This window comes from Plasmodium vivax, chromosome 11, assembly GCF_000002415.2.
Source record: "Plasmodium vivax chromosome 11, whole genome shotgun sequence".
Classification (NCBI taxonomy): Eukaryota; Apicomplexa; class Aconoidasida; order Haemosporida; family Plasmodiidae; genus Plasmodium; species Plasmodium vivax.
Genome location: NC_009916.1, coordinates 1,942,125 through 1,956,830, shown reverse-complemented (window position 1 = coordinate 1,956,830; position 14,706 = coordinate 1,942,125). Strand labels below are relative to the sequence as shown.

The 14,706-nt window shown below is 44.8% G+C and overlaps 3 protein-coding genes across 3 annotated transcripts, besides 24 other annotated features; all 3 read left to right on the top strand.

Moving 5' to 3' along the window:
• The first annotated feature begins 2,085 nt into the window (after positions 1 to 2,085).
• Positions 2,086 to 2,192: a microsatellite.
• A 202-nt stretch (positions 2,193 to 2,394) lies between these two features.
• Positions 2,395 to 2,438: a microsatellite.
• Positions 2,439 to 2,519: 81 nt separating this feature from the next.
• Positions 2,520 to 2,548: a microsatellite.
• A 308-nt stretch (positions 2,549 to 2,856) lies between these two features.
• Positions 2,857 to 2,886: a microsatellite.
• Positions 2,887 to 3,113: 227 nt separating this feature from the next.
• Positions 3,114 to 3,147: a microsatellite.
• Positions 3,148 to 3,537: 390 nt separating this feature from the next.
• Positions 3,538 to 3,561: a microsatellite.
• Positions 3,555 to 3,583: a microsatellite.
• A 434-nt stretch (positions 3,584 to 4,017) lies between these two features.
• Positions 4,018 to 4,044: a microsatellite.
• Positions 4,045 to 4,341: 297 nt separating this feature from the next.
• Positions 4,342 to 4,364: a microsatellite.
• A 104-nt stretch (positions 4,365 to 4,468) lies between these two features.
• Positions 4,469 to 4,506: a microsatellite.
• A 173-nt stretch (positions 4,507 to 4,679) lies between these two features.
• Positions 4,680 to 4,701: a microsatellite.
• A 304-nt stretch (positions 4,702 to 5,005) lies between these two features.
• Positions 5,006 to 5,066: a microsatellite.
• On the top strand, positions 5,050 to 10,447 carry PVX_113270 (ATP dependent RNA helicase, putative; the record flags this gene model as incomplete). Its single annotated transcript, XM_001615996.1, has 2 exons — positions 5,050 to 9,077; positions 9,261 to 10,447. The coding sequence occupies 2 exons, from the start codon at positions 5,050 to 5,052 to the stop codon at positions 9,394 to 9,396; spliced, it is 4,164 nt and encodes a 1,387-aa protein (XP_001616046.1). The 3' UTR covers positions 9,397 to 10,447.
• Positions 9,797 to 9,818: a microsatellite.
• Positions 10,442 to 10,466: a microsatellite.
• A 510-nt stretch (positions 10,467 to 10,976) lies between these two features.
• Positions 10,977 to 12,416, top strand: PVX_113275 (hypothetical protein, conserved; the record flags this gene model as incomplete). Its single annotated transcript, XM_001615997.1, has 3 exons — positions 10,977 to 11,587; positions 11,775 to 11,892; positions 12,025 to 12,416. 3 exons carry the CDS (start codon positions 10,977 to 10,979, stop codon positions 12,124 to 12,126), a joined length of 831 nt encoding a protein of 276 aa, XP_001616047.1. The 3' UTR covers positions 12,127 to 12,416.
• Positions 11,431 to 11,457: a microsatellite.
• Positions 11,870 to 11,893: a microsatellite.
• Positions 11,930 to 11,952: a microsatellite.
• Positions 12,397 to 12,417: a microsatellite.
• Positions 12,418 to 12,483: 66 nt separating this feature from the next.
• Positions 12,484 to 12,615: a microsatellite.
• Positions 12,616 to 13,172: 557 nt separating this feature from the next.
• PVX_113280 (hypothetical protein, conserved) lies at positions 13,173 to 14,024 on the top strand (the record flags this gene model as incomplete). The annotated part of the gene is made up of 1 exon (XM_001615998.1): positions 13,173 to 14,024. The coding sequence occupies one exon, from the start codon at positions 13,173 to 13,175 to the stop codon at positions 14,022 to 14,024; it is 852 nt and encodes a 283-aa protein (XP_001616048.1).
• Positions 13,214 to 13,239: a microsatellite.
• Positions 13,407 to 13,508: a microsatellite.
• Positions 13,879 to 13,907: a microsatellite.
• Positions 14,025 to 14,300: 276 nt separating the features above from the next.
• Positions 14,301 to 14,333: a microsatellite.
• A 307-nt stretch (positions 14,334 to 14,640) lies between these two features.
• Positions 14,641 to 14,672: a microsatellite.
• Positions 14,673 to 14,706: the final 34 nt, after the last annotated feature.

Sequence of the window (14,706 nt, the reverse complement as noted above, 5' to 3'; positions counted from 1 at the left end):
AAAAAAAAAAAAAGTGGGAAAAGAAGGGGAAAAAGAAGAGGAAAAAGAAGAGGAAAAAAAAAACCATAAACGTGATAAACAATTGCGCTAATTTTTATGTCTTCTCTGCAATGTGTTAAAATAAAAAGTGCAGGGAAATGAAAAAAGCAAAAAAGAAAAAATTTCCTTAAAACTGCCTCAAGTTTCCTAAACACGCGAACTCAAACAAAATAAGACATTTACTCAAATGGCAAAATAAACACACGTGGATGCATTTGCGTCCTTCTGCATTTATCTAAATGTGTAAATAAGCACTTAAAACACAACTCATATTTTTCTCTGTCCAGCCCCTTTTACTATTTTGTGTAAAGCACTTTGATAAAATCATTCAATATGTATATCTCACTTTTTTTTTTTTTTTGTTCTTTTTTATTTTCATCTTTTTTTCGACTACGTCATGGGGAGTCTGCGCTGTATGTACTACTATCTACTGAGATAAAAAAAAAAAAAAAAAAGGCACTCCAATTTTTTTTTTTTTTTTTTTCTTACTTGCACAAAGTGAATAACGATAAAGTGTTTAAAATGATACATGCGGGATTACCCCATCGAATAATACCGTTGTTCTTCCCTTTTTGTGCAATTTCTTTTTTTTTTTTTGTTACTTTCTTCCTCCCCTTTTAGGTATTATCAACGTGGGACAAACATATTCATGCACATTTCACGTAAGCATATGGCTACAAACAAACTCGCAGATATATACCTACGGGGGGGGAAAACACGCGCGTGAACAAGAACACTTGTACGCACCTGTGTCTGTTCACACACTCATGTGTGTGTGCACGAATGTACGTCTTAGGCAAAGGTACAAAGAGGTACTACTCGCGCACATGCATACATTGGTGATCCAAAAATGCAGTCACACAGTTGCCGAGGCGTAGTGTAACTAATAACGTTAAGCTTTATGGACGTTCAAATATTCTCTCCACAAAAAATGAGGGAAACACACTCGTATATTTTACACCCACGTAGTGTGAATTCGCTTGAATAAAAAAATAAAAAATATATAAAAAAAAAATATAATTGAATGATGAAAGGAAGAAAAACGAGGAAAGAAAAGGCTGGAAACGCAAAAATGAATCAAAAAAATTCTTTTAATAAAAAAAATAAAACAAAATTGAGGTTTATTCAGCGCTGTTGCGCATTCATACGAGGAAAAAGGCGTATCACGTAGGGGGGGAAGATTACAACTTGGTTTTCCGCTCTTCCGTCGTTTAAAAAAGGGGAAAGGCCCACACCGGCTCTGCGTATGCGCTTGTTGCTAACGTGGTTGTTGCTCACGCGGTTGTTGCTCACGCGGTTGTTGCTCACGCGGTTGTTGCTCACGCGGTTGCTGCCCACACAGAGGTTGCGTACACCCACGAAGCATACACGCCCAGCACACACACATTCATGCATCAAACATGAAACAATTCTGCAGCTTAAAAGGCTTTCGCACAGCGGGCAGGTGAACACTGCAAATGGGTAATGGTACGAAAGTTTTGCAGATGGCAATCTTTCCCCACCTCAGGTAAACAAAGCTCGCTCGTTCCTGTGTGCGTTCTCGCTTTTCTTTTTTTCCCTTTTTTCCTTTTTTCTTTTTCGAGTTATCACAGTAATACAAAAAATTTTACAAAAAAAATGCATACGCCTATGCGTACGGGTATATATGTATGTTTATGCGAACGCGCACATGTACACATATCTTTAAACAAACACAAGTGGCGCCCTTGACCGCGGTTTTTAAAGTGAAGCTGTGGCAATCAACATGGCTTGGTTTTTACGAAAAAAAGGCATCTCACAGGAGTGGGGGGCAAAATGGGAAGGAAGAGAGGGGAGGCAAAATGGGAAAGCAAAATGGGAAGGAAAAGTGAGGAGGCAAAATGGGAAAGCAAAATGGGAAGGAAAAGTGGAAAGGAAAAGTAGAAAGGCGAAGTAGGGAAATGTAAAATCGTACTTGCACAAACGAAGGAGTACAAAAATGAACATGCGCAAATGTAGAAACACAAGGAAAGCGCGAAGAGGTGAAAAAAAAGGAAAAATGTATACTATATAGCATATACTATGTAGCACAAAATATAAATTATAAAACGCAAAATGATGAGAGTCATGGCTGACTTCCCGCAATGCGCACTCGGGTATGCCCATACCCATAGACCTTAAGCAAAATGATGCAAAAAGGAAAGGAAAGAAAAAACATCTTACTTCCTCCTACAAGATAAACTTCACAAAATTAAGCAAAAGGATGTGATAACTGCTTTAACAACAAAAAAAAAAAAAAAAAAAAAAAAGGCTTACATTGGGGTAGCTGGTGAAAACCATAATGGCTTGGCTGCTCGTGTGTAAACAAGCCTTTACATACGTAGGCATTTTTGTGTTTGCAAAAGAAAAAAAAATAACCCAGTGTTCATACACCTTTAATTTATGTTATGTTATGTTATGCTATGCTACGCTGCGGTGCGCTTCGCTCCTTCACCCTTTCACTTTTTTCATTTTTCGCGCTTTTCCCTTTTTTCACCTTTTTCGCCTTTTTTCTCAACCACGTTTTTTACAAGCCAACTCGGCGACGGTTCACCGCGAACGTTTTCAATTGCACGTATGTAAACGAGTTTATGGCCATCTCCGCACACATCCGCTATGCGCTCTTTCCCCTCACTTCATGTAGAAAAATTCGCGAAATGTGACCCTCCTCAATGGCATACAGAAGAACAAATTTAAGCAGTGGGGAGATGAGCTAAAGGGGCCCTGTGCAAAGCGGAAAAACGTTCAAATGACTGAAAAAAAAAAAAAATAAAAAATAAAATAAAATAAAACTCAACTTTAACCAGGCTAAGCACCAAATGGGCAACCGCAATAACGGGCCACAAACGATTCAGCCATTTGAGGCAAATTAAAAAAAAAAAAAAAAAAACGCGCAAAAATAAACATACATAAGCAAACGTGCAAAAGTAAACATACATAAACAAGCAAACACACGTGCTTTGCACTAACTCGTTAAAACAACGCCAATGCGGGGGGGACATTACGCTGACTTAAACTCGCGCATGGGGTATACACCCGCGCACGCTTATCCGTTCGTGTAGGAAAACTGCAAAGGGGGTAAACAACTCAGATTTGTTGTACACTCCTCGCCGCGGTCATGTGACATATTTTCTGTGGAACATTAAAAGGATCACCCTCGTCGCTGTACGCACAAGTGCACAGGGGGGGAAAAGTAAAATGCTCAAATGGGGAAGTACCGAAAATGGTTTTTCCATCTACATGTGGCAGCATTGTTGAGGTCAACTTTAAAGAAACTTTTGTCCCCCTCTTTTTTTTTTTTTTTTTTTCCCCATTTTTACCTTTCCTCGTCTTTCTCATCATCTCATGAGCTGCCATCGCTAGCAAAATTTTACCTTTTCCGAAAAGGCATACGCGAAATAAGAGGAATAAGCAGAATACGCATATCGTTGGGAATGCTCCCAAAGGGGGAAAATATTTATTGATCAGGGGTGACATGCCTCTGTCCCCCTTTCAACAATCATGCGCGTCCAATTTTGACAGGAAGAGACGCATAAGTGTTGCTACCCCGATGTTCGTGCACACAATTTTGATCGCCCATTTCAGCATGGAATGTCTGATGAACAATAAACCGCGATCCCCGCTAAGGATATTGCCCCTCGTGCGAATCGACACAATAAGATAGGTGGAATAAACTCACTTTAATTGTACCCCGTGATGGGGCATGCACAACGAAAAATACGCGTATGCCGCAACTTTGAGCAGAGGCGTAAGCGTAAGTACCACCCACGGTGTCGTTGCATTATCAGCAACAAATCGATGCCACCCGGGCTCCACACCAGTGTTGCTCTTCCGTTCAGTTTCTCCAAAGTGCTCGCGAGTTAACTTCGATGGGGACAGAGCAGAGAAAGTAAAAATGGGTACATATGTGTACCTTTCACCCACGTATGTTTCGGTTATAAAAAAGAAAAGGGTTTTATTTCCCCTCATCAAACGGTTCATGTTCAAAGGAAATGCCAAATGACCTTTGGGTGGCCGAATAGTCTGGGCATATTCTGTTCGAAAATTTGCTTATATACCTTATGGGCAAAATTAGCGTCCCCCTGAGGAGGTGCTTCTGCAATGTGTTTAACACAGCAGCCTCTAATTCCCCCACCTTCTCCTTTGGGCGATTCCTCTATGCAGGCTAACAAAATGGAAGGAACGTAAAATTCGCCCATGAATTCACCCGTCATGTGGAAACATCAAAATGGGCAACATAAACGGAGGAAACAAAAAAAAAGGAAAAAGCTTCAACCATTTTTTGCGCCAACTTTGCATTTATTTTGCACTCAAATGTAATACGCGTGGAGATACTGGCCATTCGAACAGCACGCGCAAAATAGTACAGCGTACATCGACGCGTATGCATATGTACATTCTGCTGGGTATACGCCGAGGGGCGCCATGCCGTAAAATAAAAAATGAAGCGTGGGAGATTGCGGCAAAGGGGGAAGTATAGGAAAAAAAAACGCTTTCTTTTTGGGGATATGCTTATAAAAGCTACGTTGTTTTGCATATAGAGACGATCTTTTGCGCGTAAAGCAATATTTCCCCATTTTTTACCCTTTTTTTACCCATTTTTTACCCCATTTTTTTACCCCCTTTTCCCCAAGTTGCTATTAAAAAACACGCACAATAGCAAAACCACACTGGAGTGAGCCTCCCCCTCATTTTGCGAAAGATAAAAGGGTTGACCCACAGCTCAGATCAGATTCGTTTCTTTCATTTTTTCCTCTTTTCCCAGTATATAGTAGGGGCGGATAGAACGGGAAGGAATATTCTCCCCCATAAGTGCGCATTCTCTTTGGAAGGCTCAGAAAAATACCCATTTGTTGATAGAGATATATAACTCCCCCCTACCCCCCCCCATTTGGGTGAACAAAGTATGTATCCGTGGAATAGCCTAACCATACGCACAAGCAGTACCCCCCATCGCCCCAAAGTTGTAGCCCCCCACAAAAGTGCCCCAGCTTCAATCGAGACGATATAATTATGTCCGGCGGTAACATCGATGAGCTATTTAACGTGTTTGAGGAAAACGACCTTGTAGATAATATTTCCACAAAAGATGAAGCGGGCGAAAGGAGGGGCGCCGGAGTCCCCTTGGACAACCACCGTCAGGGGGAAGTGAACGAGGGTACACTCGGTAAGATGCATACTGCGAAAGGCGCAGTGGGAGGAGAGACACACCCCGGTGGGGAAAACGAAAGGGGTACCCACCCTGGAGAGGGTGATGCAGGGGGAGGCGGACAAGGAGACGCCAAAGGGGAAGCGGAACCGAATGCGCAGTCGAACGCGCAGCCGCGGAGCGCTCCGTCCGCCCCCATGGGGACCCCCCAAATCAACGTCGAAAACCTCATTTCGTGCAAAAAGAGGGACCAGAAGGTGCAGAGCCAAATCAAGGAGGAAATATACAACGAGATTCAAAACGTCGACGGCACGACCAGAGCTGCAGGCAGCAAGGTGAGGAAGCTGAACGGGGAGCAAAGCGGGCAAGGCGGGCAAGGCAGCCAAAGCGGTCAAAGCGGCGAAGACGGCCGAAGCGGCCAAAGCGGCGAAGACGGCCGAAGCGGCCAAAATGGAGACAGCCACTGCGACGCAAACGAACCCGTGGAAGAAACGCTAATCGAAAACAGCAAAACGATCAACAACGACGACGTGCTCGTGCTGGAGGAGTTCCGCAGCGACGTCAACTGCATCCACAAGTGCATCCGGCCGAGGAGCTACGTGCACAACAAGCTCAGCGAGACCCTCACCCCAGCCAGGACCTACAAATTCGAATTAGACACTTTCCAGAAGAAATCCATTGAGTGTCTGGAGAGAAACGAAAGCGTCCTCGTCTCAGCACACACCTCCGCCGGAAAAACGGTCATCGCAGAGTACGCCATCGCCCTAGGGTTAAGGGATAAGCAAAGAGTTATCTACACCAGCCCCATAAAAGCGTTAAGCAATCAAAAGTACAGAGACCTGAGCGAAGAATTTAAAGACGTCGGGTTAATCACAGGAGATATTTCAATAAATACGGATGCTTCCATCATCGTCATGACGACCGAAATTTTGAGATCGATGCTGTATAGAGGGTCTTCCCTAACGAAGGAAGTAAAATGGGTCATTTTCGACGAAATCCATTACATGCGAGACAGAGATAGAGGAGTCATCTGGGAGGAAACCATCATTTTACTACCACTCATGGTGCGCTTTATCTTCCTAAGTGCGACCATCCCAAATGGTATTCAATTCGCTGAATGGGTAAGCAGCATCAAAAGCCAAGCTTGCCACATTGTGTATACGGACTATCGACCCACACCATTGCAGCATTATATCTACCCAACATCTAGCGAAAGTGTTTTTCTCATTTGTGATGAAAATAAAGATTTTAAAAAAAATAATTTTATAAAAGCTGTTAATGCTATTAAGGAAAAAATGAACCTATCTGAAGATGGGCAACACCAAAATGGGAACAATAAGCATCAGAGAAGGGGAAAAAAAAATATCCACGACATTGAAAAAATTGTGCAGATGTGCCACTCACGTAATTACACCCCCCTCATCATTTTTGCATTTTCCAAAAAGGAGTGCGAAATAAATGCCACCTCCATGCATAAGGTGGATCTGACAGACGACACAGAGAAGGAGGTCATAAAAGAGTTGTACGAAAATGCCATTCAAATTTTAGCCGATGATGATAGGGCCCTACCGCAGGTCCAGTTTATTCTTCCCCTCCTCTTGAGAGGCATAGGAATCCATCATGGTGGCCTACTACCTATCATTAAAGAAATAATCGAAATTATGTTTCAGGAATCGCTACTGAAAGTTTTATTCAGCACAGAAACTTTCTCCATGGGAATTAACATGCCTGCCAAAACGGTCGTTTTTACGTCCCTAACAAAATTTGATGGGGTAGAAAAAAGGCTTATCACATCGGGGGAGTATATTCAAATGGCTGGCAGAGCTGGCAGACGTGGGTTAGACGATAGAGGAATCGTTATCATCATGTTAGATACCCCACTGCACTGGAGAGAGGCGGAAAAGCTATTCGTCGGGGAAGCCAACCGACTAGTCAGTCAGTTCCACCTGGGCTACAACATGATTTTAAATCTACTCAGAATAGAAGGCATAAGACCAGAGTTTATGATCGAGCGATCCTTCATTCAATACCAAATGAAGAAAAACCTCTTCCAGAAAATTTTGGCCAAAAAAAGAGTCGAAGAAAAAATTAAAGAAATTTTTAACCAACTGACTAGTGTCTACCTGGATGGGGATGACCAGGAGATCAGCAGAGAAAATCTCCTGAAGAAAATTATGGACCATAATTATGAGTGCTCCTCTGGGGGGGCGGAGCAACTGGGTGCGACTGAATTGGGGAGCACTCCACAGGGCGGCCAAGATGGCAGCGCGAAGGGGGGTATACCTCCAGGGGTGGACGCAGAAATGGGCATCGACGAGGGGGGCATCGACGCGAACGATAGCACCTACATCGAACACACCGCTGACGCCACCACCTGCGACCAGCTCAAACACTACCACACGGTGTTCTCCTGCATTTCCAATTACTACATCTTGAGGAACAAGCTGGTCGAGCTGGGCGAAACCTACAGGAACATACTGACGGCCAGGAAGAACATCACCCCGTACCTGGCCATGGGCAGACTGCTCTACCTGGTGGAGGACGACCTGATATGGGGCTGGGCCATATGCATTGAGGGAAAGATTGTGGAGCGGGCGCACGGGGGCCGCGCCGCCGGGCGCCACAGCGCCGCCAGGAGCGCAAACGTAAACGCGGCAAACTCGGCACACTCAGCAAACGCCGCTACCACCGCTACCGCCGCCAACGCTACCGATGGCGACGTGCTGCTCGTGGACTGCCTAGTGCCCTACAGCCAAAGCAGAAAGAGGAAACTTGCCCAGAGTGACGACGAGGAGGAAGAAGACGCACAGAAGGAATTCGAGCCAGCCACCGAGAGGATGAAGGCCAAATGGAAACTCATCACCTTTCACATCAAGTGCATTTACCAAATTTCAGCTGTCGTGTTAAATCTAGAAAAACCATTTGATAAAAAAAATGAAGACCAAATTATGAACGCCAAAATGAAGTACAACACCATGGTGACCTGCCTCAGCGGAGAAAAAAACATCCCAGTCATTAACCCGCACCAAATGGAAATCAAAGAGGAAGCCTTCCTGAAAGTTGTAAAAAATATTAACCATTATGAGCATTTGCTAAATAAAAATAAATTACTTAACAGTAGAAATCTGCATAAGTATTACCAGCTCTATAACATGTATATCGCCTTGCAGTTTGAAAAGAACCTTTTGGAGGCCAACATAGAAAAGTGCCGATTCATCGTCTTGAAGAAGGAACTCAAAAATATGCTCGTCCTTCTGCAAGGCCTCAACTACATCGAAATTTCGCACAACCGGGAAGGGGAGGCCGCGCAGCAGGGGGAAGCCGTGCAGAAACTCAGGGGGGAGGAAGCCAATGGGGAGGAACTCAATGGGGAAGGAACCCATGGGGAAGGAACTCATGGGGAGAAGGCCGAATCGGAGGAAGTCAAATCAACGCATGAGACCCACCAGAACGGACGCAGCAGCGGGGGAGACCCCCCCCCGAGCGAGGAAAAAAGCTACGTCGTGACCATGAAAGGACAAATCGCCAGTGCCATCCTCAGCGTAGACGAATTAGTAATTGCGGAGTTATTCTTCTCCAATTTTTTTAGTAAATACAATTACGACTACATATGTGCCTTCCTCTCCTGCTTTGTCTACGACGAATCTTCAAACAAAGAAATCGCCATCAGCGACCCAGTTCTTGTGGAGGGCTACCAGCAGATAATTAAAACCGCCACGCACGTTTCAAATAAAATGAACGAATGCGGAATGAACATTAATTTGAAGGACTATCTCGACAAGTTCAAGTCCGCCATCATGCCCATCGTCCTGCAGTGGGTGCGCGGCTACTCCTTCATGGAGATTCTCACCGACTCGCAGATATACGAGGGGTCTATCATACGGACGCTCAGGTGAGTCCCGGGTGTGCAAAAAAGGGTGTACAGAAGGGTGTACAAAAGGGTGTGCAAAAAAGGGTCTACAAAAGGGCGTACATCTTTGCGTGCACCTTTGCCTACACCTTTGCCTACATCCTTACCTGCAACCGTGCCCATCCCCCATTTATTTCCCCCCCCCTCCCAACTGGCCACCCTCAGGCGCCTGGACGAACTGCTCAGACAGATGATCTGCGCGTTCAGAGGAATCAACAACGACAGCATGTGCGACATTTTGACGGAGGCGACCAAAAAGCTGCGACGCGGCATCCCCTTCTCCCCCTCTCTGTACCTATAACTTAGCCATTTGTTTCCCCCTCCGCGTGCCAAAGCGCTCGGGACGATCCTCTCCCTCACATGTACATGAATACATTCTTTCGTATGAACTCTTTTCCTTTTTTTTTTTTTTTTTACGTTTTTCAAATTATGCCCCCCAAAAAATGCACACACAGCAATGCGGCAAATTCGTCGCTCTGCCCATTGCTGTGCTTTTCTCCCCCTTTTGCCTTTTAAAAAATGTAACTCCACTGTTTGCTTGTTTCGTTTCACCTCCACTACCCCCACTTTGTTCGTCTTCCCCCTGTACAGCTATTCGCCTTCCATATGTTGTGCATAGTAAAACGTTAACTACAGACAATTTGTTGCCCTCCCGCGATAATTGGGGGAAGAATAAAAAGGGAAAAAAAAAAAAAAAAACTCGCGCGCGCATAATTCCTGTGCAATATGCACATCTGCAGTGATAAACCGAACGAGTTGCCCCTAAGTGGGCCACAAAACAGCGTGCATTATTCCACTTGACAGAGCTCTCCATGTGCGTATTCGGATTGGCCCCCAATTTTGCATCTCCAAAAATGTGTATGCCTATTCATATGTACACTACACAATTGTGCAACGCCGCGAGGGGCAAATATATACCCCCACGTTTTACCATTTCGTGGCAGCAAAAATGGCCTCGCAGCTCAACTTTAACGCAGCCCCCAGCTGCAGTTTTTAGAGGCAAAGAAACGGCAGTTCTCCTCTCATCTTCAGAGCAGAAAAAGGGGACGCCGCCCACGCCAGGGGAAATCCAAGGGGGCCTACAAAATGGCAACCATCGCGCCACTCACACCTACAGAGTGATACATGCATGTTCCTTTTAAATCATCTCAATAACTTTTTGGGAGGCGAAATTGGAATGGTCCCACTTTTAAAATGACCACTTGAGGAGAATTCCCTTTCCTTGTTTTCCACCTCTTGCTTAAATTTTTATTCCCTGTTCGTCCTCCCTCCCCCCACCAGTTCAGCGTCAGGTTCGCTTTCCTCAACGGGAGCAGGGACAACCGCAAAAGCAACGTGCGCAATCGCGTTCTCCTCTCGCTGCATCATTTATACGTACGCATGCGCGCATATTGATATGCATACAATTTGCCGCTTCTTAAGCATAGCCACTTGCGAAAAGTAATATTTTTTTTTTTTTTTTTTTTTTAATTTTAAAGGTTCATTCCGTGTGACCTTTTCCTTCGCGCATACTCCCAAGGAATCATTTTCCGCTCCACCGCTTTGCCGAAAGGTAGATCCCAAATTTTGAAACAACCACAACAGGGGGAAACGAAACATTTGTGCTGACCTTTTTTTTTCTTCGATTGGCAAACCCACCAACAACAGCGCTGTTCGTTCAATTGGCAGACCCACCAACTGGTCATCCATATGTAGGGATGCTCGCATGACATAAAAGGGGGCATCTCTACATAGCGTCACATAGGGTTACATAGGGCTACATACCGATCAATACGCATGTACTCCTCCCCCCCTGTGCACTTCCCCCCTGAGACGTGCTAACCAAACGGCACACCTCACCAAGCAGCAACGGAAAGAAGCGAACAGCCCCCCCCTCCCAACATGGCAGACGACATCCTCCAGTGCGTTCACAAAGAGTTCAAATACGTGCTGATAAGCAGCGACATAAACGACCAAATCAAAGAGCTAACCTTCAGTGGGAGCGAGAGGAAGTTCCAGGGCGTCCTGGCGTCCTACTTTAGGAGAATCATTTTTGACGAGAAGGGGAAAAATGAGCTAAAGGAGGTCATAAAGGAGAAGCTTAAAGTGAGCAAGGAAAATGATAATGGGGGGACTGAACGAGCTGGAGCAGAGCAAGAGGGAGACCAGAACGGGCAGAAGAGCGGCCAACCGAACGGAGCAGAACTAAACGCCAGCGCAATAACCCCAGACCTAATCAACAACGCAGTGGAGTCATCCCAGACGTACCAAATAATCCCGCTGACCATCCCCACAGAGAAAACAAATTTCTTCGCTGTCAACTGCTACATTGACGACATTGGCCGTATAAAAAAATTACCCTACAACAGTAGAGCCTCCAGAATCTGCAGCACGGAAATTTATGGAGATGCCTTCCTATCGAAAACGTACGATAATGAGGATTTCCGGAGGTGCGATTTTACCATTTCGGAATATGAGCAGTTTTTGCAGAACCCCCCCAAGGCCGAAAATAGGTACCCACCGAGTGACACTATGTGTGTAAGCGGCTAGCCGACCATCCCTCCCTCCCTCATTCTTAAGAAGAACATCAAAACGGTTGCTTCTATGCATGCGCGTTAGCACACCATTTTGAGCCATATTTATGAACGCCCTGCTGACCATTCACCACCCTCTCTCTGCTTACTTCTCCCCCCCTCGCAGGTGGGACCAGGCGCAAGCCATGCAAGACCTGCTGAAACAGATGCAGACCCAGAAGGAGGAAAGCACCGCCGTCAGCAAGCCGACTGAGCGCCCGAATGTGTGCGAACATTGCTATACGGTATGGAGAGGATACCCGCTCTCTTAAAAAAAAAAAAAAAGCTAAACAATTGGAACGAAATGGAATCCCATCAACAATGACCAAACCGCTCACACACATCCCATCATTCTTCCTCCCCTCCCCTCGTTGCAGGAAAAAAACCTCAAGAGATGTGGGAAGTGCAAAAAGGTCTACTACTGCTCGATAGAGTGCCAACGAAAGGACTTTGTCTTTCACAAAAGAATTTGCTTATGAGGAGACTTCCCCTCCCCCGTCCACTAGCTTGTCGTTTAGGAGAGACCACCTATTTTTTGTTTTTTTTGTTTATCAAATTGGCTAACACATCCCTGTTTATGTTTAACGCATCGCGACTTCTCCCGCGTGAGAGGTGGCTCATTGGGATGAAACGAAAGAAGTATGCCTGCCCACGTAAAAACCCTCGCGCATAGGCATGAACAGGCGCACCGCTATGTTGTTGCACGTTTATCGTTCTTAATTTTTGAAATCCCCCACCACACACCCCGTGTTCGCCTCGTCACTTTTGCAAAAAAAAAAAAAAAAAAATGTAAAAAAAATATAAAAACTTTTTAAAGGAAACCACCATGCATAATTAAATGACAAAGTAACCATTTGATGGGACGTTACCCCACCTTCTCGCTCTCTACACTTGCGCAAGTAGGAAGCAATGCTGAGCCATTTTAGCGTCCCCATGCACATAGAACAGATTTACTCACCCCAAGTGGCCCCCCTTTTTCCCCTTAATTTTATCTTTCCCCGTCGAATTAGCTCCAATGGCGCCACGGTTATGCTTATCGCTGCGTCCCCCCTTCCAACGACGCATGCTCTTATTCTCCACCTGAGCGCGGAACGAAATGCCGCCTTTCCCCACCAACTGAATTGCAACCGTCGCCTCAAGGGGAAACAAAACTGTGTGGCGGAAAAAAATGTTCCTAACGAAGTAACCACATTTTGTCCGGCAAAACAAAAAAGTATAAATCTTTCTAAACGGCTGCATACCCCTTACGTAAAAGAAAGAACACATGTGCTCAACCCACTTGGGGAAGAACAACAAAAGGCATAGAAAAAAAAAAAAAAATAAATAAAATAAATAAAAACCTGATTCAAGCAGACTGTATCGTTCTGCGCAACACTATTCCCAGTACAACGTTCGGATAAACTTCCCTAGTCGCCGCGCATTCAAATCGCGAACCCTCCGAACTGCAGCCATGCGGACGAATCTCCCCCGTAACATCCTTCTCGCATGGTTGGGGCTCTCCCTTACAGTGGCCCTGTGTAAGAAAATGCTCTTCGTGGATCTACTCAACGGAGTGAACGTAAATTACAAAAGGAAGGTGCCCATATGTAAAAGACCAACGAGAAGTGCAGAATATCTCTCCAATCAACCCCTGCATGCGAACCGAAACGTAGAACAGACCTCTTCAAAAAATGGCGAGGCATCCATCACAAACCATGAGGACGAAAAAGATGAAAACATTTTGCAGCAATACATTTACACCCTTTCCCACTTGACCATCTTCGACGTGGATAGGGATAAAAGCACGCCCCTAAATATTGCCCTTCTTTTAAAGGCCTGTCTAGCATCCCACAATTACATCAAAAATGTGGAGATCTTCACCTCCAACGTGAAGAACAAAGAAATATGCTCTTTCATTTACGAAAGGAGAAACGACTTTGACGCCTTCTTCAAGCTGCATGTAATGAAGTACATAGACTTTTTTGGAAATCCCCAAATCGTGGAAACGCTAAAATCTTCCGTTGATAATAAGGAAATGTATCAGCGCGAATTAGAAATATTTAATCAAATCGATGGAGAAACGAAACTGAGGAAAGATCTACTGGAAGACATACTATTTGAATGTACGCGGCTGAACAAAATTATTCAATACTCCCTTGCAGTTAATAACTTTAATTTATTTTCCCCCACAGTTTTGCTCAAACTATTTACGTACTTTAAACATTATGGGGTTTATTACTCCATATTTTTGAATAACATTAAGAAGGTTAAATATTATTACCAAACGAAGGACATACGGGAGGAAGACAAAAGGAAGATTGAAAAAATTGTCGACCATTATTTGCTCACTTTGGATCGGTTCAACCATATGTATGAGGCTGGTCATGTGACGCTGTAACTGATCATTTGGTGGTAAACGGAGAGTTATGCGAAATAGCCCCCACGGGGAGGAAGCGGATTGGGAGACAGAACCTGGGAAAGGACTCCAATAAACTGTTCTTCACACCATTTGGTGAAAAAAAATTACCTACGTATATATGCACCTAAGTGTAGGGTGACCCACTTCCTTTTCTTACCCTTTACCAAATGGCCAAACGGGTTACCACCCCTTACACACCCGGGAGCTCCTCACAGCGTAGCATGCCAACCGGAAAAGCGCTCCCACAAAATTGACACAAACGAACTTTTTGCTTAGCACCCCATGTGGCATAGCCAATCTGCGCAAGGCGCACATGGAATAGTTCCCCCAAAAGGGGAGTCTCCACGGGCGTACCCACTAGCGTCCCAACCGGGGAAACAAAATCGCAGTGAAATAAGCACTCTGAACAAACCCTACATTTTGCTAAAAGGATGAAAATCGACTCCTTTTTTTTGCGCGCGATTTTTCCCAATTTCGTCCCAGCATGTGCCAATCAAATTGACCTAAAACGTAACACTGCTAAAAAAGGTAAAACGAATGAACGTTTACTTTCAAACTGGGAGGAACACACGTCCTTCGTTCCCATTTCGTATAATGAATGGAGAAAAAAAGGAAGCCAGGCAAAAAGACAAAACGAGAAAAGCTAAAAACAACGGAAAAA